Source organism: Schistocerca nitens, chromosome 1 (assembly GCF_023898315.1).
Source record: "Schistocerca nitens isolate TAMUIC-IGC-003100 chromosome 1, iqSchNite1.1, whole genome shotgun sequence".
Classification (NCBI taxonomy): Eukaryota; Metazoa; Arthropoda; class Insecta; order Orthoptera; family Acrididae; genus Schistocerca; species Schistocerca nitens.
The window spans coordinates 673,219,163-673,245,583 of record NC_064614.1 but is presented as its reverse complement, the minus strand read 5'-3'; the positions used below and the strand labels follow the sequence as shown (position 1 = coordinate 673,245,583).

The window sequence follows — 26,421 nt, the reverse complement described above, 5'->3', positions numbered from 1 at the left end:
GGTAACCACAGCCATGGTCTCCGTGCTGACAGTCCATGCTGCTGCAAACATCATTGAACAGTTCGTGCAGATGTTTGTTGTCTTGCAAACATCCCCATCTGTTGACTCAGGGATCGAGACGTGGCTGCACAATCCGTTTCAGCCATGCGGATAAGATGCCTGTCATCTCGACTGCTAGTGATACGAGGCCATTGGGATCCAGCATGGCGTTCCGTATTACCCTCCTGAACCCACTGATTCCATATTCTGCTAAGACTCATTGGATCTCGACCAACGCAAGCAGCAATGTCACGACACTATAAACCGCAATCGCGATAGGCTACAATCCAACCTTTATCAAAGTCGGAAATGTGATGGTACGCATTTCTCCTCCTTGCATACAACAACGTTTCACCAGGCAAAGCCGGTCAGCTGCTGTTTGTGTATGAGAAATCGGTTGGAAACTTTCCTCATGTCAGCACGTTGTAAGTGTCGTCACCGGCACCAACCTTGTGTGAATGCTCTGAAAAGCTAATCATTTGCATATCACAGCATTTCTTCCTGTCGGTTAAATTTCACGTCTGTAGCATGTAATTTTCGTGGTGTAGCAATTTTAATGGCCAGTAGTGTAATTCAGACATTTTTCCTGTAAGTTGTACCATGTTTTCTCTCTTTGTTAGTATATCATACCAAGTTACACAAATGTGATCAAATTCTTTTGACAATGACTGAAGTAAACATGCACACAAATCAATTTCATCTATTGGTTTATTTAGCAGAGACAGCTTTTTTTGAACTTCATCAAATTTTGAAAAATGACCTATTCCCATTCAGTATTGGGAAACTTATGTCACAACAAGTTAATATTTTCTACAGATTAACTATCATAAATCTGGTGCAACCATTCCCACACACCTTTTGCAGTTTCACATGTGGCAACTCTAAGTAAGGGTGTTTTTTTATGTAGTAAGGAAATGAGATTTTTCTTTGCCTTCGAATTCACTTTAGTCCAAATAGCTAATTTTTCAACATTTACTGTTGATGTGGTGAAAATACGACTTACACATCATAAACTGTGTCCCATTCCAAAATAAAATGAACTTGTGGCTGAGTTAGCCTCTTGTGTAACTATAAAGAATTGTAAATTCCATGAACAAAAAACGGTACCAATAGTTGAAAGAAAGCACAGGTCTCACCCATCCACAAGAAGGGTAGTAGAAATTATCAACAAAACTACAGTCCGATATCCTTGACATCAATTTGTTGTAGAATCTTAGAACATATTCTGAGCTCAGACATAATCAGCTTTCTTGAACAAAATTATCTCACCGCAAAAGAGCATGGATTCCAAAAAAATGTGAAACCCAACTCCCACTTTTCTCACACAGCATACAGAAAGCTTTGAGTCAAGGGAGTCAGGTATGTGCAGTCTTTCTTGATCTCCAAAAAACATTTCAGTCAGTATCACACCTACACTTATTGTCAAAAGTACAATCATGTGGGGTATCATGTGACATTTGTGAAGGGATTGAGGACTTTTTGGTAGTGAAATGGTTGGTTGGTTGGCTGATTCGGGGGAGGTGATCAAACAGCAAGGTCATCGGTCCCATCAGATAAGGGAAGGACGGAGGAGGAAGTCGGCTGTGTTCTTTGAAAGGAACCATCCTGGCATTTGCCTGAAGCAATTTAGGGAAATTATGGAAAACCTAAATCAGGATGGCCTGCCACAGGTTTGAACTGTTGTCTTCCCGAATGTGAGTCCAGTATGCTAAGCACTGCACCACCTGGCTCAGTTGATATGGAGAATGCAGAATGTTATCGTGGATGGAGAGTCATTGTCAGACATAGAAGTAATTTCAGGTGTGCGTCAGAGTAGTGTGTTAGGACCCTTGCAGACAACATTAGTGGTAACCTCAGACTTTTTGCAGATGATGCAAGATATCTATAATACAGTACTGTTGGACATATTCAGTCAGATCTTGCTAAAATTTCAAAGTGGTCCAAAGATTAGCAAATGTTCAGAAATATAAAATTGTGTACTTCAAAATACAAAAAACCATAGTATTGTATTACTATAATATCAATGAGTCACTGTTGGAATAGGTCAGCTTGTACAACTAACTGTGTGTACCACTTTGTAAGGATACAGAATATAATGATCACATAGCTCAGATGTGGGTAAAGCAGATGGTATACTTCAGTTTATTAGTAAAATACTGGGAAAATACAGTCAGTCTACAAAGTAGATCCCTTACAAATCACTCATGCGACACATTATAGAATATTGCTCAAGTATGGGTGATAGCACGGGATATAGAACATATACAGAGAAGGACAACACGAATAGTCACAGGTTTGGTTGATCTATGGGAAAGTGTCTCAGAGATGCTGAAGAAACTGAACGGACTCTAGAAGGAAGATGTAAACTATCTCAAGAAAGTCTATTAACAAAGTTTCAAGCTTTAAATGATGGCTCTAGGAATGTACTACAACCTGCTAAATATTGCTCACATAGGGATCATGAGAAGAAGATTATAATAATTACAGCACACACAGATGCATTCAAACAATCATTCTTCCAGTGCACCATATGTGTATGGCGTTGGAAGAAACTCTAACAACTGGTACAATGGGATATACCCTCTACTGTGCACTTCATGGTAGACTTCAGAGTTAGATGTAGGTAACTGTAATTGCCCAATTCTCCTCACCAGTTACTTTTTTGGATTGTTTTTCTTCTTCAGTCACAATAATTATTCTTGTCCACATGTGTCAATTGAGACAATTTTCCTCTTCTCTGTCTTGTTTTAAACTTGAGAACTCATCAAATGACTTCATAAGCTGTCCTCAATAATGTGGTATAACATCGCAAGCTACATGCTTGAATTCATCATTTTTAGATAACATTTTTTTCTGCATAAACAAAGATTTGTTCAGTGTTATATATCCACATGATACTCATGGCAACATAAGAACAGCAGCAGCAGCTCAACTGAGAATTTACACACCAACACCGATATCATTACATACATAATTTGTATATTGCTTTACAGAAAGAAACAGTCATTTTCCCTCTGTCAGACAGGTACCTGTCACATACAGAAAAATATGGTTTCAAAAAATTAAGGAAATATTAGCGTCAAATGTTCAACTTTGTTTCTACATTGCATAGGGTTTATCACTCGACCACAAGCAGATACAGCAATGGAATACCTCGAGTGGAAGAAAACATTTCCTCCAGATGCTTCCACATGTTGCAGATGGCTAGAATTACAATTCGAAGGGCAAATAAATTTTATTTGCATCTTCAATAAACGGTTTGAATGTAATCAATGCAGCAGTCAGCCAAAAGCCTAGTTGCATTGTTAAAGGCAGTACACACTATGGTACTGGAAAATGCAGGGTGTGATGCAAACAGTGGAATGAATAAAGATGACTACTCACCTTATAGTGGCTTGGGGCGATAGAGATGGGCATGGATAAGGATTGGAATGTAGTCACTCAGCTTTCAAACTCCAGAGCAAAGGAACACACAGGCACCTAACGAACAAAATATCTCAGTTCGCATTGAAGTAGCTCCCATTTCCAACACCTTGTAGCATGAGTTACATACATGTGGCAGATGTTGTTGTACGGTTAATCCCATGCCCCCATCTATCACATAATGGCATAATTTAACTTGCCAGAGGCAGAATCATCCAAGTAAAAGCAACACATCATATACCAGTCCTTTCCAGCTTCTGCGTAATCTTCCTTTGAGAATGATAACCAACCAGTTGTGCATCTGGATGAATGACTGCTGCCAAATTGTGACCACGGAATTGTATTACCATACCATGTAGAAACAAAGCAAAGCACTGAAGACAAGTTCAACATCAATGGCTGTTTTATTAGTATCATCTGTAACCTTTATCCAAATATTACCTTCTTTGAATTGTGTAGATGGCAACTGCCTGTTCAAACTATTATTCTGTCCCACAATCACTATTTCCTCAAACTTAGTACTTTCTGCACTTCCCCGATCTCTGTCTTTGTTGTCACCTTGCCTCCTCTAAATCTGTTACCTTCTTATTTATCATTACTTTACACTCTCCCTCTCACCTCAGTTCTGACTCATAAATGTTAGAGCCTATGAATCATCCTCTGCTGTTTTCTCATTGTGCCTCATAACACTACCTCTGGTTGCAGCAGAGCCATATTCATTTCTCTTTTATTTATTGTTCTTCCCTCATTTTCTCTTAGCCCCTCCCTTTCCTTTCACCCCTCCCTTTCCTTTCCCTCTTCCTTACTCAGCTTATCCACTGTGTGCAACACCACCACTTTCCCTTAAGGGTTCCATTGTCTTCATTCAGAGGACTTCTTTGATAAGGTATCTTAGTCTGTATCTTCTGGCTACATATAAATAGAAAAGAAAATTGTATGCATAAGCATACTGCTTTTCAGTTTACAGTAGTAGCAACTGTAAAAACTCTACATAAGGAAGTATAATTGAATGTCAAACATCCAAAAAATATAATTCATCAAAAGTATTGTTATTGGGCCAAATATTAGCTCCCACTTATTTTAAATTCTTGAAAATTCTAAAATTAAATTTGAATATGGTAGGACATATGACATACCGATTATCCAGTCATCAACAAACACTTCCATTTGGTTTTGTATTGTGCCACTCCCCTTTCTTCAAATTGTGGTGTGGGCTTTTATATTTTGGGATTGTAGTAATTTAGTGACAAGATTTTTTAAAACTTTAACATGGAGTAAAACCGTGTGGATTAATATCACATCTTGTACTCAGATTCCTGCCAGCTATTTAATTAATGTCCACACTTTCCATGGAAGATAGCATGTATAGATGTAGAATGTTTTGATGTTTAAGGGATCTGAAGCCACAAAACATCCTGATTGAAGGGAATGGTACCGCAAAATTGTGTGACTTCGGATTTGCAAGAAGTATGAGTGCCGGAACACATGTGCTTACCTCCATTAAAGGAACGCCCCTTTACATGGCACCAGAACTCATTGAGGAAAGTCCATATGACCATAATGCTGATCTTTGGTAAGCTTATATTTTAAATATCTTATAGTCAATGGAAAGTTGTTTATAAATTTTTCCTCATGAAAAAGTTCTTTAAATTGTAATAAGCACTCTCATGTTGGTCCTCTATAAGACTTATCCTGAAATGTAATAAACTGTACCAATTGATTTAACATTATATTTTCAGAAAATGTCTAATGCATTTCAAAGTTACTGTTCATTCAAAATAAAGATTCTGAACTGTTGTTTTATAGTCTATTAGTTATTTTCTCTCTTTTCTTGTGTGTTGCAATTGTGCACAGAATATATGTTAAACTTTTGTTAAGCAATGAAAACTCAGCTGGTATACACATATTTCAAAAAGTATGTGGAAATTCTGTGATAGTAAAGAAATGATATTAAATACTCTCAAATTCCCATTTTTCAGATATTCAGGAAAATGCAGATTGCTCTCTGGAAATTTGTCAGCTGTACATACAAATAGAAATTCTCAAGCTTCACTTAGAGAAACAGAGGAAATTAGAGAGGGAAAATTGTATGTTACTTTTTAGTAATAGGAAAGAAAGGTAAAGTCCTGTGGGAGAGCAAAATCTGTCATCCCCCTGTGGATCTGGGGGTTAGAATAAGCCCAAGGTATTCCTGCCTGTCGTAAGAGGTGACTAAAAGGAGTTTCACATGTTTCGGCCTTTATGTGATGGTCCCCTGTAGGGTTTGATCTCCGTTCTTCAAAATTTTCCCGAAGAGCGAGTCAATTGGGGAAGGGCGCCTTACACGGTGCATCCATCGTGCATTGAGATCTGTAGCCCGCTTCCTCGTCGTCACATTGCAGTCCCACCCATTCACCAAAACTTGGGCGAAGACACCTTCCTGTGTGCGTTTTCCACCATGCACTATGCAGTGTCGCTTTCTTCGTTGGTGATGACCATGGACTTCTTAGCACCTGATATCCAGCACGGTAGCCAGTCCGTTGTATTGGGGCCCCCATGTACCCTGTTAGTTGTAGCCCCCTGACCACACAGGGATCGCTCTGCTGATACCTGCACCATTAACTCCCTACGTATGCCAAGGGGTAGATTCCCATCCCCCTGGGGCATCGGGACTCCCTGCAATGGCCATTCTGCCAGGTGGCCTCTGCCGCGGCTGTGTGGCGCCCGTGGGGAGGAGTGGATGGCATCAGGGCGGATGACACGCGATGATGCGTAGTCCATCATCTCTTCCTGGTGGTGAAACACCAGCAGTCTCTAAGCATTCACGAGCTCAATTCAATGCACAGAAATATGACCCCAAATCATTCCCCTCCCTGGCCACACCATGGTAGGAACGTCAAGCTAAGTGTGGCAGCAGATCTTATTCGCCCCAGTACCTCTTATGTTCGAGAGCTGATGGGGAATCTTTCATGATGATGATGAAGCCTCAGTTTTTTGTTGAGCATTTAGAGGACAAGTTTTGGGAGGTCGAGGGCTTGTCCGAAATGAGGTCTGGGTCAGTCATGATCAAAACAGCATCCTCTCCCAAGTCATGGGAGTTACTCACTTGTAACAAGCTGGAGGATGTTTCCGTAACCATCATTCTCCATAAGAGCTTAAATATGGTCCAGGGTATCTTATTTCACAGAGACTTTCTTTTGCAGTCTGACAATGAGCTACACGCCAATTTAGAGTGACGAGGTGTATATTTCGTTTACTGGGGTCCGAGGGATAATCAGGTTGCCACCGGTGCCTTCACCTACCGGTGCCTTCACCTTGGCCTTTGAGGATGATACAATGCCTGAGAAGCTCAAGGTGATGGTCTACCGCTGTGATGTAAAGCCCTATATCCCTCCCCCCATGCAGTGCTTTAAGTACTGCACGTTCAGCCATATGTCTCCCCACTGTACTTCCAGCATCACATGTCAAGACTGTGGACGCCCATCACATCCCAATATTCCATGTTCCCCGCCTCCCATCTGTGTCAACTGCAGAGAGCACCATTCGCCTTGCTCATCAGACTGCGGGATCCTCCAGAAAGAAAGGAAAATCATAGAGTACAAGACCCTAGACCGACTGACCTACACTGAAGCTAAGAGAAAATTTGAACGCCTGCATCCTGTGCGTATGACATTGTCTTACGCTGCCTCTGCAACAGATCTGGCACCATCAGCTCCCCAACCCAAGTCACCTCTCAGATTCGGAAGACTACACCTGTGCCCTTGATAGTGGGGGGCATTTCCCTCCCTGTTGCTCCTGCACCACCTACTTTGGGAGCAATACCCCCTCCTCCCCTCCCCAAGCCCCCCCCCCCAACCATCGGGGACGTCCATCCCCACTTCTAAGCCATAGAAGCATAAGTCTTCTTCGGCTTCTCTCACTAGGAAGAGGTCCCTTGGGTCACTCCTTTCCCAGATTTCAGCTAGTGGGAAAGACGACACCCGCCAGTAGCTGTAGAGCCCAAAAGCAGCTGGTCGGAGGGCTTTATGCTCATCCTCCATCCCCGAGACTGAGCCAGTGAAGTCCTCCCAGCCAGGGAAACCCAAGGAGCAGTGAGAGAACTCCAAAAAGAAAACCCTTAAGACAAAGGAAATTGTGGTGGCACCCACAAAACCGCTACCTACAAACTCTGTGTCTGAGGATGGGGTGAAGATTTTGGTGTCTGCTGTGTACCTAGATCTCCCCAGACCCTCAGACACAATGGATATAGACTGATGAGGCAATAAGTCAGTGGCAGTAGGTGACCCTGAGGTGTAAACTGCTTCAATGAATGTTCCATGCCTTCCCAGTCTCATGGTGTCATCCTCCAGTGGAACTGCAGCAGTTTTTTCCACCGCCTGGCTGAGCTACAGCAGCTGTTAAGCTTTACACCTGCTATCTGCATTGCCCTTCAGGGAACCTGGTTCCCGGAAATGCGGACCCCTGACCTCCGCAGCTATAAGGGATATTACAGGAACCATAGCGACTATAATCGAGTGTCAGGTAGGGTTTGCATTTATGTCCTAAACTCAGTCTGTAGTGAACCTGTGCCCCTTCAAACCCCTCTTGAAGCTGTGGATGTCAGAATAAGGATGATACAGTAAGTAACTGTCTGCAATGTCTATCTTCCTCCAGATGGTACAGTACCACTGACTATATTAGCTGCACTGATTGATCAACTCCCTAAACCTTTCCTACTTTTGGAAGATTTTAATGCCCATAACCCCTTGTGGGGTGGCACCATGCTTACTGGCCGAGGCAGAGATCTCGAAACTTTACTGTCTCAGTTCTACCTCTGTCTCTTAAACACTGGGGCCACCACACATTTCAGTGCGGCTCATGGTAGTTACACGGCCATTGATTTATCAATTTGCAGTCCAGGACTTCTCCCATCTATCCACTGGAGAGCACATGATGATCTGTGTGGTAGTGACCACTTCCCCATCATCCTGTCACTGCCCCAGCATCAGGCCCACAGATGCCTGCCCAGATGGGCTTTAAACAAGGCGGACTGGGAAACTTTCACCTCTGCTGTCACTGTTGAATCTCCCCCACACGGTAACATCGATGTGATGGTTGAGCAGGTGACTACAACAATTGTTTCTCTGGCAGAAAACACTATCCCTCGCTCTTTAGGTTCCCCGAGGTGTAAGGCAGTCCCTTGGTGGTCGCCGGAAGTCGCTGAAGCAATTAAGGAGCGTTGGCGAGTTCTACAGCGGCAAAACTGGCACCCTTCCCTGGAGAACCTCTTAGCCTTTAAACAGCTCCGTGCCCGCGTTCGCCAACTTATCAAACGACAGAAGCAGGAGTGTTGGGAGAGATACGTCTCGACCATTGGGTGCCATATGTCACCTTCCCAAGTCTGGGTAAAGATAAAAAGCGTTTTTGGATACCAGGCCCCAACAGGTGTCCCCAGTGTCACCATAAATCGCATGTTATCTACCGACGCAAACACAATTGCCGAGCACTTTGTTCGAGCCTCTGCATTGGAGAACTACCCCGCAACCTTTCGCACACTCAAATGGCGGCTGGAAGGGAACGTCCTCTCGTTCACTACATGCCCCAGTGGATCCTAAAACCCCCCATTTACAGAGTTGGAGCTCTTCAGTGCCCTTGCACATTGTGCCGACACAGCTCCTGGGCCTGATCAGATCCACGGCCAGATGATTAAACATCTCTCATCTTACTACAAGTGACATCTCCTCATCATCCTCAACTGGATCTGATGTGATGTCATCTTTCCATCGCAATGGTGGGAGAGCACCATCATTCCAGCGCTCAAACCTGGTAAAAACCCGCTTGATGTGGAAAGCTATCAGCCCATCAGCCTCGCCAACGATCTTTGTAAGCTGCTGGAACGTATGGTAGGTCGGCAATTGGGTTGGGTCCTGGAGTCACGTGGCTTGCTGGCTCCATGTCAGGGCGTCTTCCGACAGAGTTGCTCTACAACTGATAATCTTGTGTTCATCGAGTGTGGCATCCGAACAGCGTTTTCCAGATGGCAACACCTGGTTGCAGTCTTTTTTTTACTTACGTAAAGCATACGACATGACTTGGTGACATCATATCCTAGCCACAATGTATGAATGGGGTCTCTGGGGCCCGCTCCCGATTTTTATCCAAAACTTCCTGTTGCTCCGTTCTTCCATGTCCAAGTTGGTACCTCCCATAGTTCCATCCATATCCAGGAGAATGGAGACCCGCAGGGCTCTGTATTTAGTGTCTCTCTATTTTTAGTGGCCATTAATGGTCTAGCAGCAGCTGTCGGGCCCTCCGTCTCACCTTCTCTGTATGCAGACGACTTCTGCATTTTGTACTGCTGCTCCAGTACTGGTGTTGCTGAGCGGTGCCCACAGGGAACCATCCACAAGGCGCAGTCATGGGCTCTAGCCCACAGCTTCCAGTTTTCAGCCGCAAAGTCATGTGTCATGCACTTCTGTTGGCATCGTACCGTTCATATGGAACCAGCACTTTACCTTAATGATGATCCGCTCCCTGTAGTGGAGACATATCGATTCCTAGGACTGGATTTTGACTCTCGATTGACTTGGCTCCCTCATCTTTGTCATATTAAGCAGAATTGTTGCCTGAGCAACACCAATTTGGGTGCAGATTGCTCTACGCTGCTGCGGTGCTACAGAGCCCTTCACCAATACTGAATTGACTATGGGAGTGTGGTTTATGGTTCGGCAGCACCTTCAGCATTGCATTTACTTGACCTTTTGCACCACTGCAGGGTTTGACTAGCAACAGGAGCTTTTAGGACGAGTCCAGTGACCAGCGTACTGTTGGAGGCTGGCATCCCTCCATTACAGATGAGACGTGCGCAACTGCTCGCCAGTTACGCAGCACACATTTGTAGTTCCCCTGAACATCCTAATTACTGTCTCCTTTTCCCGCCCGCAGCAGTCCATCTCTTGCATCGGTGGCCCTCCAGGTCAGAACCAATGATTACAGTTCGCGTGTGGTCCCTTCTCTCCAAACTGGAGTCCTTCCATTTACCACCTCTACTTGCGGTCCGTTCATGTATGCCTCCATGGTGTACGCCTCGGCCGCAGCTTCATCTGGACTTTTTACGTGGCACTAAGGACTCCATTAACCTTGTGGCTCTCTGCTGTCACTTCCTCTCGATTCTTGACATGTTCCGGGGCTATGAAGTGGTTTACACTGATGGCTCAATGGCTGATGGTCGTGTTGGCTTTGCCTACGTTCATGGCGACCATATTGAACAGCATTCCTTACCCAATGGCTGCAGTGTATTCACTGCAGAGCTGGTGGCCATTTCTCGTGCACTTCAGTATCTCCGTTCATGCCCTGGGGAGTCTTTTCTTTTATGTACTGACTCTGTGAGCAGCCTGAAAACTATTGACCAGTGCTAATCTCATCATCCTTTGGTAGGGTCCATCCAGGAGTCCAACTATGCCCTGGAACAGTCCAGTCATTCAGTGGTGTTCACGTCAGAATCCAAGGAAATGAACTTGCTGACAGGCTGGCCAAACAGACTACAAGGAAACCATTTCTGGAGATGAGCATCCCCGCAACTGACCTGCATTCATTATTATGCCGCAAGGTTTTTCAGCTTTGGGAGACAAAATGGCAAAATCTCAGTATGCACAACAAACTGCGAGCCATAAGGGGACCATGAATGTGTGGAAGTCCTCGATGAGGGCGTCTCACAGGGACTCCGTGGTTCTCTGCAGGCTCCGCATTGGCCATGCATGGGCAACCCATGGCTACCTCCTGCGCCGTGAAGACTCACCTCAGTGTTGGTGCGGCGCCCGGTTGACAGTGGCCCACATTCTTTTGCTATGTCCTTTTTGGCTGCCCTGTGACTTCATCTTCAGTTGCCGGACTCGTTATCATTGATTTTACTTGACGACGCCTCATCGGCTGATCTGGTTTTACATTTCATCCATGAGGGTGGGTTTTATCATTCGATCTGAGTTTTAGCACCTGTCCTTTGTCCCTCTGTGTCCTCCACCCTAGTGCTTTTAGGGTGAAGGTTTCCTGTGTCCTCCACCCTAGTGCTTTTAGGGTGAAGGTTTTAATGTGTTGCAGGGTGGCTGGATTTTCCTTTTTATTTTCGTGGTCGGCCAGCCACTGTAATCTGCTTCCTTGTTTTGCTCTCTTCTAACTATTTCTTGCATCTCTCTGTTGTTATCTTGTCCTCTTTTACTCCTTTTAGTGTTTGTTGCCTTTCCTTCATTCTTGTGGTCTTTCCTTTCTTTCCGTTGTGTGTTATATGTCTCGTCTATTTTATTCTGACACTTGTGGCTTTGTTTTATTAGGAACAAGGGACCGATGACGTGGTAGTTTGGTCCCTTGCCCCCTCTTTTAAACCAACCAACCAACCAATCCGTCACATTGAGCGGGAGGTTGCAGTGGAAATCACTTCAGAGTCTTTGACTTAGGAAGCACCGAAGCCATCATCTGACAAGTCACATTTTTTTAAGGTCGTATGCAGTATACACTACTGCCAGACATTGGTTACACAACCCTTAAAAGACAGCAAAAAACCTTTGCATTAATCAGAAGTATTCTTTTGGTGTGTACAGTTTTGTTACTAGCTGAGTACTAAAATCCCTTCACCATTCAGAAGCTCCCCCTCTCCTTCTTAACTACTTCTGACATTAGTTAATGATTAATGTATCAAGCCTGTTTTTCTGACTGACTTAACCATGTAATCCCTACAAGAATTAAAATAAGCAAGTCAGCTGTAATTGCAGAAATACCTCCCTCCTTCCAGTTCCAGACACAAGAAACAAATGTGTAAAATTAGCTTAGAATAGAATGCGTTTTGGTTTACCAACTGTGTCAGCTGCCTCTCAATTTATCTTCTGTAAGACTTACATTCAGAAAACACTATATATGACTTCAAAGAACTAATCATACTAAATTACTCCAAAGCCAGTAGTGCTGAGATGGCTAAACTGGTAAGGATCCTGGTTTGAATCTTGTTCCAGCATATAGTTTTAACCTATCATTTATAATCAGTAGTTCATGGTATTTATCTTAAAATCTGGCCATCCAGATGCATGTTGTCAATGTATGCCCCATGTAATTTATGGCTGTCACCCTAATATATCTGTTAGACAGGTTATGCTGTATACTTGATAATGGCTGCACAGTCTAAACTGTGCAGTAGTGAAAAATACAAAATAAAGTGCTATTGCAATCCAAGTGATGACAGCCAGTGTGGCAGATTATTTCCATTCCAAAAAGGTTATGTTTGCTGTGGACCCGTGGTTGGCAGCTAAAATATTATGTCCAAATTTTAGTTCCCAATGGATCCACAGCTGAAATGAATCATTGAATTAGACACATCTACCCAGTAGCAAGTAGTTCCTCCTTTTACTCTAGTAGCAGTTGATACAATGTGACGTGGACTCTACAAGTCAACAGTATTGGTGCCCATTCTCATCCATAACCATTCAACCACCAGTGACAACTCATGAAGATTTGACTCCTTTGAGGATCTCTTTACTTAAGCTCTGTAGAAGGAAAATTAATATTTATTCTCATGAGTATGTGTTATGTATTCCTATATTTTAGAAGTCAAGATGACCTTTCACTGAAAAGCCGAAGTGTTGAGTTGTCAGCAGGCTCTCACAAAAAAGAAAGAAAACTTGCTAGTTCGAATGAAGCTTTTCTCGGGCTGGAGTGCGCGCGCACACACACACACACACACACACACACACACACACACACACACACTGCCAACTGAATGCACAGTGCAAGGATTGCAGCTTGGCAGGTAGATTTGGTTGCAGTGGGATGGGGTGAGCTGGGTAGAGCCAGAGAGAGGCAGGAGACAGAAAGAGGTGTTGGGGCTGGGTAGTTAGAGGCTCAGAGGTAGACAGCTAGTTTGCTGGCTAGAAATGTGAGAGGGAGAGCTGGCAGGTGCACAGGCTAAGCATGTGATGCATGGTTGTTGGATCCAGTTGGCAGCAGTGCACAATGAAGGTGAAATGGAGATGCAAATTGGGAGGGAGTGATCAGACAGGAAAAGGATAAACTTTTTTGTTGAGGGTGTGGGGACAGTGTCACAATGGAGATTGAGGCCAGAAGGGTTATAGGAGCAAAGGATGTGGTGCAACGATAACTCCCATTTGTAGAGTTCAAAAAACCTGATGGTGGAGGGAGGGATCCAGAGGGTCCAGATTGTGAAGCACTCGCTGAAATTGCCACCAGGGGTCAACTTTGTTCTTGGCCACAGTTTGATGGTGGCCATTCATTGTGATGGACACCTGGTTGTTTGTCATACCTCCCCTCCCAAAAAGAAAAAGAAAAAAAAACACCATGTGCATCAGTTGCAGCAGAGTTGGTACATGAAATGGCCCTGCCTCTGATGGGTTAAAATAAGCCTCCAACAGGATTGGGAAGGAAGTGCTGGGTGAGTGGATTGGGCAGCTTGTGCACCTGTGTCTTCCACAGGGATAGGATCACTGTGGGAAGAGGGTGGAAGTGAGAATGGTATGGTAGAAGACTAGGATGTTGGGTAGGTGACAACACAACTTTAGAAGGGGGGATGTATCTCATTTCAGGGTATCATGATATAATAATCAAAGCCTTAGCAAAGGATGTATCTAGATGTCCCCATCCAGGATGGTGTTGGGTGCCAAGGGAGGTATGCCATTGTGGCTGATTCTTTGGTGTCATGGGATGATTAGGCTTATGTGAAGATATGGCAGGGTATATTTGTTTGCAGACTATGTTTGGAGAGTATTGCCTGCCTGTGAAGGCCCTTGTGAGTCCTTCAGCATATTGAGCAAGTGAGTTCTTGTCACTATTGTCACAACAGATACGCTGTCCATGGGTGGCCATGCTATATGGGGGTATTTCTTGGTATGGGCAGGATGACAGCTGCCAAAATTCATATACTGTTGGTGGTTAGCAGGTTTAATATGAACGGAGCTGTGGATGGAGCTATCAGTTAGGTGGAGTTGAATGACCAGGAAGGTGGCACATTGAATTGAGGAGGACCAGGTAAAGTTGATGGAAGAGAAGGTGTTGAGGTTGTGAAGGAAAGAGCATAGGCCAACTTGGCTCTGAGTCCAAATCATGCAGATACCATTAATGAATCTCAACCAGACAATGGGTTTGGGGTTTTGAAAGGTTAGGAAGGTTTCCTCTGGGTGGTCCATACAAGGTTGGCACTGGAAGGTGCCCTGCGGGTGCCCATAGCTGTGTTTTGAGTTTTTATATACCTTCCCCTCTAAGGAGAAGTAGTTGTGTGGCAGGTTGTAGTTGGTAAGGTGTATGAAGAATGAGGTAATGGGTGTGAAGTCTGAAGAATGTTGAGAGAGGTAGTGTTCAGCAGCAGTAAGATGGGCTTGTTGGTGTGTGGTGTGTATGACGGTGACATCAGCAGTGACGAGTAGGAATCGAGGAGATGGGATGGTGGAGAGTCAGTGATGAAATGATTGGTATCTTTGTTGACCAACACCTCTGACCAATTGCCCGAAACCTAGCTTCTTACATCTTCCACTGACTCTGTATCACCCTCACCTCTTTACCTCCTGGATCCGTACTCATCACTCATCACTGTTGATACCACCTCCCTATACACCAACATCTCTCATGCCCTTCACCTTGCCACTATCGGATACCCCGACCAGGTTGAGGATTTTTCTCTGCCTGGGGACTGGGTGTTTGTGTTGTCATCATCATCATCATCATCATCATCATCATCATTCATGACTGTGGCTAATTTGGATTGTGTAAAAATTGGACTGTGTGAGAATTGGGACTTTGTACAGGCACAGATGACCACACTGTTGAGCACCCCCAAACCAAACATCATCATTTTCACTCTCAAATACTACCTCTCTCAATGTCCTCAGACTCGAAATATGCTACCACATTCCTTACACAGCTTACCAACTATATCAGTATGATGCTTCAGCTGCCAGAGGCTGCAGTCAGGTGTGTGTGAGTTGCATTTGCATGTGTGTGCGTGTGTGTGTGTGTGTGTGTGTGTGTGTGTGTGTGTGTGTGTGTGTGTGTGTGTGTGTGTGTGTGTGAAAAAATCATATATTGTGACAGTCTATTCACTGTACCTATCTGCGACTCAGCATCTCTGCTATATGGTGAGTAGCAACTTTCCTCTTCATAATATTGTTACATTCCATCCTGGATTTGCCAACTATATCCTGACACACACACACCACCACATCCTTTGGGGGGAAGGATGGAGAAGGATTATAAACAAATCCACAGTACAGCCATGGCTTCATATATGGCATGCTCCTGTGCCAACCTTTTTATGAGTCATCCATGTGGTCTACAATAAATACAGGCCTAAGCACATATCTGTGTGAGGTCAGCAACGTAATGTTAACAGCCAGCCAACACAAACACATGCTCTGTCAAAGATTTCGTGAAACTTCTTTGACCAAACTATTTCACTGGAGCTATTACATGATCATAAGATTTTTCCTCATAGCTGTTTGGAAACAGATACCAAACAGTTAACAACAGCTTATGGTGGTGGTGAGCATATTGCTGGAAAAGAGAGGAATGGAAACAATTGTGGGTGAAACCACGAATAGCAAATGGAGAAGCTCGAAGTGTTTACCAGAATTGGCTTTGTGAGCTACAGCATGAGAACATAAAGAACAAACGTTTCAATTTTCTCTCATGAACATAGTCCCTCATATTTGCATACACAATACTCACTTAAGAAACGCCGTTTCTTAATTTCATTCATCATAATCGATGTTTTTGGAAAGCCTGCAACTATGTCATTCTCATTCACGATTTAAATAATAAAACACTGCACTAGTCACATATTTTTTATGTTTAACATTATGATTTTTGAGAATTTAGTCTCATTATCAAAAAGAAATATTCACTTAAGTATTTTATGTGGTGTTTGAATGTGTGTTGTCCTGCCTCTCTCACCCTGCAGTTATGTTATTATAGTCAACTGCAATCAGACAGATTTCTTATGGGCAAGTTTCCAAAACATACCTATGTAAACATTTGTACTTGATCATGATAATAAATTCTCACAAAGCATTGTGCATATCATGAAAAAATACGCAACTGGTGCAGTGTTACATTCTTTAAGTCATAAGTGCTATTTCTACTAAAGATGGTCTCACGGCTAATTTAAGATTATTAGCAACAGTCGAAAGTTATTCCAGCTTTCACTACATTACTCAAATCCCACAGTTTACCATTTTACTTGTTATTCCAAAAACATGAACTAATATATAAATCACCCAATGAGGGATTTATGAAGGTTATGTTAGGTTATTTGGAGTACTTATAAACACATTTAGTGCACTTATGTGTACTATGGAGACACTTGACCCCACACATCCATCCCTTCCACAGCCTTTCTTTTTATATGTAAGCTTAACGTCATCCACAGTACAGAAAATTTAAATGCAGCTGATTGCTGCAGCTATATATTTGTAGGCGTGCAACTGCTTATTACAGTTTTCATAGTCAGCGTGCTCTGTTGTTTGAAGAATTTCATATTTTCATACTTTCCAACAATCACTGTGGTGGTAGCCACGCACCAAATATACTTTGGCATATTATAGCTTATATGCAATAAAGCAAGTGAAGTGACATGTAACCAATGGCATCACTCCAACTTTTATCAAAAATTTTTACTAAGAATGTCCCTACTACACTATCAAAGATTTGATCAAAGGGCTTTGGTGCAGACATACATATGTCTGTAGGCTTTGATAAGTATTTACAAACACTACATTGCTGATGTCACACAGCCATGCACTTAGGTCTGTATTTATTTTAGGCCCCAGTCATCTAGAAGAAACCTCCTTAGTCTCCCAAAACCCCAAACCCCTTGTCTGGTTCAGGTTCAGGTTCATCATTGATATCATCATGATCTGTACTTTGGGCCAAGACACCCTGTCCTCATTCCTTCACAACCTCAACACCTTCTCTTCCATCCACTCTACCTGGTCCTCCTGAACTCAATGTGCCATCTTCCTGGTCATTCAACTACACCTGACTGATAGCTCCATCCACAGCTCTGTTCATATTAAACCCACTAACCACCAACAGTACATGAATTTTGGTAGCTGTCATTCCCTCCACACCAAGCAGCCCCTCCCATACAGCCTGGCCTGGTCATCTGTGGACAGCATATCTACAGTGACAAGAACTCTCTTGCCTAGCATGCTAAGCATCTCAAGAAGGCTTTCACAGACAGGTCCTACATGCGAGACCTAGTCCACAAACATATTTCCTGTGCCATATCTTCACACTTCCCTAATCCACCCACCACCCCCAAGAATCATCCACAAAAGAGTACCCCCCTCATCTTCCAGTATCACCCTAGACTGGAACAACTGAACAATAACCTGTACCAGAGAACTGATTATCTATCATCATTCCATGAAATGAGGGACATCCTACTTAAGATCTCCCCCCCCCCTCACCCCCCATCCCCTGCTCAAGTGGTGTTCTGTCACCAACTCGATCTCCAAAACAAGCTAGTCCATCTCCATGCCACTCTCACTCCCAACCCCTTGCCACAGCAATCGTAACGCTGTGGAAGGCTCGAGTGAAAGACCTGTCCTATCGACCCACCCAGCACTTCCTCCTCCAGTCCTGTCACACGTGCTTATCCTTGCTGGAATAGCATTGACCAAGCTGATTAAAAGCAGCAAATGATTCTATTTTCCTCAAGCCATGGATTTAAATTTAACAACAGTGATGCTATTCTAGTAAACCCAAATTTAACCATGCTGGGCTTGTCAAATACCTGCCCTCCTTCTCCCGATCCCTGCAATGAAAACACTTCCTTGCCACCAATCCCTCCAACCAAATTTCAACATTCTCTACCTCTCTTTGTTCATACCACTATCCAGTTGTGATCCTCCCACTTCCACCTAACCTCACTCTGGTCACCTTCTGGGAATTCCTTACCTCGTATTTCACCTCATCATCCTTCCCTGTGTCCCTTCTTCAGAACATCAACCTTTCAGCAGAAGAAAGAATAGCCATACACAACCTCAAAATAAATCCTGACCTAACCATCCTACCTGCAGAGAAAGGTTCCACCACTGTAATTAAGAATTGCAGTGACTACCTGACACAATGTCTATGCCAGTTATGTGATTTCCTCCACCTATAAACTATGCAAGAGTGATCCCATGCCAGAAGTCCACCACAACCTGCAATCCCTGCTTAAAGCCTTAGGCCCTTCCCAGCACCTGTCCACTGAATCCATTTTCGCCCTCACCAGTATGACACTCTACACACCCAACTTCTACAAGCTCCACAAAGCCAACAATCCTGGATGCCTCATTTTGGCTGGTTATTGTGCACCCACTGAAAGAATTTCATCCCTCATTGAACATCACCTCCAACCAATTGCCCATAATCCAGCCTCCCACATTAAAGATACCAACCACTTCCTTCACCAACTGTCTACCATCCCAGCCCCTTTGTCTCCTGGATCCCTACTCGTCACTGTTGATACCACCTCCCTGCACACCAACATCCCTCATGCCCTCGGTTTTACTGCTGTTGAACACTACTTTCCCCGACTTTCTTCAGACCCCAGACCCACTACCTCATTCCTCATACATCTTACTAACTATATCCTAACTCACAAATACGTCTCCTTTGAAGGGAAGGTATAAAAATGAATCTGCAGTACAGCCATGGACACCCTCTTATGCCGGTCATTTATGAGCCATCTAGAGACCTTCCTAGGCTCCCAAAGTGCCAAACCTCTAGTCTGGTTCAGGTTTATTGATGATATCTTCATGATCTGCACTCAGGGCCAAGACACCATATTTTCATCCCTTCACAATCTCAGCACCTTCCCTCCCATCCACTTCACATAGTCCTTCTCAACCCAACATACCACCTTCCTAAATATTGACCTCCTCCTCTCTCATGGCTCCATCTGCACCTCTTCTGCATTAAAACCCACCAACCACCAATAGTGCCTGCATTTCGACAACTGCCATCCCTTTCACACCAAAAAATCCCTCCCATAAAACCTGGCCACTAGGGGATGGCTTATCTGCAATGACAAAAACTCCATTGCCCAGTATGCTGAGTGTCTCATCAAGACCTTTTGGGGCAGGCATTGTTCCCAGACCTAGTCCACAAACAGGTGTCTGTGCCATTTCCCACATCTGCACTCGTCCCACCACCCCAAGGACCAGCTATAAATGAGTGAACCCTACCAACCTGGACTGGAACAACTGGACCACATCCTTTCCCAGGACCACACAATACCAACCTGTACTGCAATAACTGAACCACATTCTTCACCAGGGCTTTGTCATATCATCAGTCCCTGAAATGAAGGACATCCCACCCGAGATCCTTCCCACCTCTCCTAAAGTGGCATTCTGCAACCCACGTAACCTCCAAAATATCACAGTCTATTCCTATGCCACTCCCAATCGCAGCCCCTTGCCACAAGGATCATATCCCTGTGGAAGACCCAGGTGCAAGACCTGCCCAGTCCATCCACACAGCAACTTCCTATTCCTATTCCAGTCCTGTCACAGGCTTATCTTACCCCGTCAGAGACAGACCATCTTTGAAAGCAGCCATGTCACACAGCACCTCTGGTGCAATCATTGCACAGTTTTTGTATTGGTATGACTACCAACCAGCTTTCCACCAGTATGAATGGCTACCACCAAACTGTGGCCAAGAGCAAAGTGGACCACCTTGTGGCACAACACAGCTGAACATAACATACTTGATTTAAATGGCTGCTTCTCTTCCTGAGCCATCTGGATCCTCCCCTCCACCACCAGCTTTTCTGAACTGATGGGAGTAATCCTTACAACACATACTCTGCTCTCATAATTATCACCACCTCAACCAACAGTAACATACTGTCCCCACACCCTCCACCAGCAGTTTCCACCTCCCCTGCAGTATCATGTTTTCCCCATTTTCAAGGCCCACCCTCTTTGTTGCCACCATCTGCCAACACACACACTCCTCTCCTTTCTTGCTCTATTTTCTCCACCTCTCTGCCTTACACCCGCCCCATTGCTGCACTCTGAACACTCCACCAGACAGCGCTCCTCTCTCCCCCCTACCCATCACTGATACCCCGTAATCTTCCCTTTCCTCACCCCTCCAGATTGCTGCTTCCATTCCACGTGACAGATGCATTCTGTTCTGAGCTGCCAGAATTTGTGGCCGTGTGTGCATAAGGCGTGCTTACTTGTATGAATGAATGATGTGTGTTTCTCTTTCTTTTTCTATCAAATATTGTGGCCAAATGCTTATGTGTGTCTTTTAATTTTTCCTGTCTGCAACTTAGTGTGTCTTGTTTAGGGTGAGTAGCAATATACACTTTCCTACATTTTTATATCTCAACCTGAAGTTCCCAATTTTTGATTTTGTTTTAATCAATGTGTTAAATAAAAATGGTGTTAACTCACATTATATACAGGTAGGTTGTAAATAATGACGGTGATCATACTGAAGAAACTAATTATTATATTGCTAGAATTCACTGACAACCTTTTAGTAACTTAACTGTGAGAAACATTAGTTAATAATCAGATAAATGTGGTACAGAGTGCACGAGAAGACTACAGTGCAAATATGATAAATTACTTTCCACAAAATATTCATGGAAATTGTTTTCTAAAGTACGCTAATGTTAGTGAATACCAAAAATGTTGTGACTAATAATGATTGGGAGAACAAACTATTAACAACCTGTGACTTAGAATTGAGTACAAAGTGAAGACCCAGCTTGCTGTAATTGCCGTCTTTAAACAGATTCAGATTCTTTATTGGTCATTCAGCATTATTACGTGCAATAGACTTCATTAGTTCACTTAACCTATTAATTTTACAAAATAAATTTTTACATATTTAAGTTTATATTGGGCATTTCAAAAAATTCTTCTAATGAATAGAATGGATTAGTTAACAAGAAGTTATGAACATTTTCTTTAAATAATTTGTCAGGCTTGATTGACACATTTTTAGACAATTTGTTATATATTTTAATTGCTATATACTTATGACTATTGTTAGTTTTAGCTAATCTATTTTGTGGCAACAGCAGAGAAGTACAGGTTCTTGTATAGTAGTCATGCCTTTGATTTGTTACACTTAAATTAGGTAGTTCAGCAAGTATGTAGTTAACACTGTCAAGAATATATAAATCAGTAACTTTTAAAATTCTATATTTAATGAACAATGGTTTACAATGTGTTCTATTATCTACCTTAGCCATTATTCTGATTGCTTACTTCTGGATCACCATAATTTCATTTATTTTTCTGCTGTTTCCCCAGAGTGTTAACCCATACCTTAAAACAGATTGAAAAAAGGCAAAGTACGCTGTCCTTACGTAATCAAATGTCACACAACAAATCAGTCTCTTCAACAAATATATAACTCTTGACAACCTAAACCACTATGTGATTAACATGAGAGTTCCATGTTAGACTGTTGTCAAGTATGATATCTAAAAACTTTGCCTTTTGTTTTTCTATTTTTGTAGTCCTTGATAGACTGAATCACATATTCTGGGTCTTTTCCTCATTTAATAGCAGACCATTGGCATTAAACCATGATGTTGCATTTTCTTTTGCCAATTTCATATCACTTACAAGGTTATCAAGTACATGGTTTACAGATAGAAAAGTTGTATCATCTGCATACATATATGTCTTTACATCTATATTTCTTGGTAAGTCATTTATGTGTACAAGGAAAAGAAGTGGTCCCAATTTAGATCCCTGTGGCACTCCGTGTTGAACCTCGGGTATGTTTGACAGATGACTTCCTGAATTCACCACCTGTTTCCTTTTATTGAGGTATGATTTGATGAGTTTTAAACTTTTATCACATATTCCATAGTACTCAAGTTTAGAGAGCAAAAGTGAGTGGTCAACACAGTCAAAAGCTTTTCTCAGATCACATAAGGTTACCTGTGTGTGCGCATGGTCCTCAAATGTTGCTAGAATGTTGCTCAATGGCATGTATAGCTGACCTTCCTTTTCTGTAACCAAACTGTGATGCACTTAACATACCATTTAGTTCTAGGTACTCATACATCTGCTGATATATTATGCCTTCAAAGACTTTTCCTAGTACTGGAATTAGTGAAATTGGTCTGTAGTTTGCAGGATCTGATTTGACACCCTTCTTAAAGACTGGAGTTACCTTGGATAGTTTGAGAGGATCAGGAAAAAACCCTTCTATGAGACACAGGTTTATAGAATATGTTAATGGTGCTGCAATGTAATGTATGATTTCTTTCAATAGATTGTTTGACATATTAAAAATATCTGTACTGTATGAATTTTTCATTACTTTGACTATTTTAAGAACTTCATGTTGGCATACCTCTTTAAAGTGTTTCAATGAAGACCTGGCCCTATTATGATTTAGGTTTGCTCTCTTAAGATAATCTATACATGTTACATTGGGTTTACTGATCAACTTTTTGATATCATCAGCACAGCTTACAAATTCATTGAATGTATCTGCTGGTATTGGGACTGTCTTGTCAAAGTTTCTGACTTCACTTTTAACAGTATTAATTACTGACCAGGCTGTTTTGCATTGGTTTTTACTATTTTTTATGAGATTTGTGTTGTATCTTTGTTTCGCCAATTGTAACTCTTTCTTATACAGTTTCTTAGTGATTTTTTCAAGATCCTTAATTTCATTAGAATTGTTTACTTTGGCAAGGCTCTTCAACAGTAGCAGCTTATTTTTTAGATTCTCCACTTCTTTGGTGTACCAAAATTTGTCCTTTCTTGTTTTATGATATTTCTTTTGAACGAGATGGGCTTTTAAAGTACCTGTTAAGTAATTGTGGAATGTTTCATAAACTGTTTGGGCACTGGAATCACAGTTTTGAAATAATTTGTCCCAGTTTGTTATGCTCAGCTGGTGTGTTAGTTTTATGAGATTGTGTTTTGTTAATATTAGGGTATTAGATTAACTTTTGTGCAGCCTTGCTCGCATCCCCTTTTATAAAATATCTTAACTCTACTGTTAACATGGTGTGGTCTGAGAAAACAAATTCCTTTACCTTGGTGGAGTACATATCACGAGCACAGTTGACAAAAGCATTATCCAAGCACGCTTGTAGTCTTGTTGGTTCTGAATTTACATGATGGAAGTTGTGCTGCCTTAGCATATTTAGCATATTCAGTAACTTATTTGCATTGGGTTTGTTACATGTTACATCAAAGCTTGAATTAAAGTCTCCCCCCAATTACAGTTACATACTGTTTCCCTTTCATTATGTAGCAGAGTACACTGTCTAAATTATCTAAAAAAGTTTTATCATCTGAGTCAGGGGTATGGTAGATACATACTATGATAAGTTTCATTATATCACATATGATCCCGGTAATTTCAAAGTGTTTCTCTACACATGCCCAACTAAGATCTAGTGCTCTACACTCTATTTCATTTGAAAAATAGATAACAGTACCACCATTATGGTACTGAGATCTGCAAAAACTGTTTCCATGTTTATAACCTTCTGGTACATAGTATTGTATTGTGGCGTGGAATAATAAAGAGCTTGGATATGTTCATGGTGGATCACCCTCAACACATTTTGTTTTCAAATCTACAAAACATTAACTATTGTTACTAGAAGAGTCTGATGAACAGATTGCTGACACACCACATCCCTGCATGGTCCAGCGGTGTCAAGATAGGAGGGAAGCAGTGGTAACTGACATTACCCAAAGAATTATTGCATACTCTTAACAACATGTGATTAGGCATTATCCTGTTGAACCATAGTGTATGAAGTTGGCTGGGTGAGGAGCAGTACTTCAGGATCTAAGGCTTTCCAAAAGTGGCATGTATTTTTCAAACTGAGATAAATCATAATATTTCAGATCACATGTTGTACCCAGTGACACCCCAGAAAATCAGACATGGGATTAGCCTGCTGTACCAATGAACAATGGATGCTTTCAGACTATAATCACTATGGTAGCATCTTTGAAGTTGGCAGTAATTGCAGGACATCTTGAAATGGGTCATGTCCAAACATTCTACATTTTACCAAACTGTATGCCAATGATGGTGTTAATATGCCCACTATAGACTGAAGTATTTGTTGTTCCTGGATAATGGAAGCCACTGATATGCATGCTACCGGTCTAACATGAAGCATATGACATTGATGCAGTGAAGCTTAGACCTGTGTAAGTGCTCCAATGGTAACTCAATACTGTGATGAATGTACCTGTACTCTCTGCTATTCTCATGCAGACAGTATGACTGTCACTCTATGCTATTGGTCAATAAATTCACTTCTGGCCACTGGTCCACTCATACAACAGCTGTAGCAACAGCATGCCTTTTCTGAGCTGAAAGGACATGATAGGAGATCATATTCTGTTATGATTTATAATTTATATAAAAAACAGCTACCAGCCACATGTGGCTGGTAGCTGTTTTTTATATAAATTATAAACCTTAAGTACAACAGCCACGTTTCTCAACATGTCGTCTTTCGACAAAATAGCGATATTCTGTTATGCCACTTGTCAACAAGGTATACTAGCACCTGACTAAGCATGGCTTAACACTGACATCCCTAGACACATGAGAGGTGATCCTGCTGTGTCCATGTGTGAGTAATCTTTGAACAATCTTAGTTACTTATTGCTTGTACACTGTTCAGTGTGTCATCGAAGTTTGGATTCATACTGGTCATTCTGTCTGGTTGTGAAAATTTACACATTTGTTATTATACACTGGCTGTGTACACCAGCAGGTGTATCAAGCGTGTAACATGGTTATATTGTCCGTTTGTCATTAAATTTTAGGCAGTTTCAACTCAATTTTGATGTTTCAAAACATGAGTGAGAAGTGCATGACTTGCCATAGAATTGTTAGTTCTGGAGTTTGGTGTGATGGATGCAGTAGTGTTTTTTTTTTTTTTTTTTTTTTTTTTTTCCCATTGGGGGGACTGCAGTGGCGTGGGTGTTGGGAAAGTGGATCAGGCTCATCAGTGGTTATGTAGGATTTGCAGCAGAGATAGGAAGATAGTGGAACAGTAGGGGAAAATTTCTGCCCTCCAGGCTGAGCTAGATCAGGCTAGGGAAGATCTGGGCAGGTTAAGGAGGGAGAAGGGCAAAGAGAGGTGGGAAGTGGCAACAGGTAACAGAAGGAACAGGCCTAGAACTAAGTCTGACAGTTTTGTGGTGAATGTCAAAAATAAGTTTGACCTGTTGCTTCAGTTAGAAGCTGATGAGCCTCAAGCAGAGGTAGGTGTAGACAGGACACAACAAACTTTCAATAGGAAATTGAAAAATAATGTAGGAAAGTCATCGAAAAGGAAGAAAGTTTTGTTGTTAGGCAGTTCTCATGCCAGAGGTGTAGGCCAACTTCTGCAGGAGGAATTAGGACCAGAATACCAGGTCACAAATTTTTTCAAACCAAGTGCTAGTCTGGATCAGGTGACAGAGGATTTAGGTTCATTCTGTAAAGGATTTACCAGGGAAAACATCGTGGTTATTGTGGGAGGGCCAGAGAACAGTATCGACAGAGATCCTGGGTACAGTATAGAGTGTGACCTGGTAAAGATTGCGTCGGCATCGAGACACACCAATGTTGAATTTGTATCTGTCCTGAGACGCCATGACCAGCCTCATTTGAACTCTTCTGTTGGGAGAGTTAATTTGGAGTTGGAACGGCTGCTTGGGTCGGGTGCGGGGCCTCATATTGGTGTGGTTCCTGTTGATTCTCTCAGTAGGTGGGACTATACCAGGCACGGCCTACATCTCAACAGGAAAGGGAAGGGTAAATTGGCTGCGGTAATAGCAGGAAATTTAAGGGGGGGAGGCACTGCCATGAATGGTAAAATACCAGTGGTTACAGGTGTTGGAGCAGCACCTTTTTTAGGATAGGTAAGACAGAAAGATGTCAAGTTCTACGAGAGGTCAGGATTGAAACAAATCTTCAGTTTAGGAAAGAAATTAAACAGCACAATTC

General features: G+C 42.5%; 1 protein-coding gene across 1 annotated transcript in view; it reads left to right on the top strand.

Annotated features, from left to right (window-relative positions):
* LOC126259255 (serine/threonine-protein kinase fused) overlaps nt 1-26,421 on the top strand; it is a 210,937-nt gene that overhangs the window by 101,702 nt on the left and 82,814 nt on the right. The window contains exon 4 of the mRNA XM_049955891.1: nt 4,856-5,035. Coding sequence (XP_049811848.1) covers nt 4,856-5,035 — 180 coding nt within the window. The remainder of the gene's footprint in view (nt 1-4,855; nt 5,036-26,421) is intronic.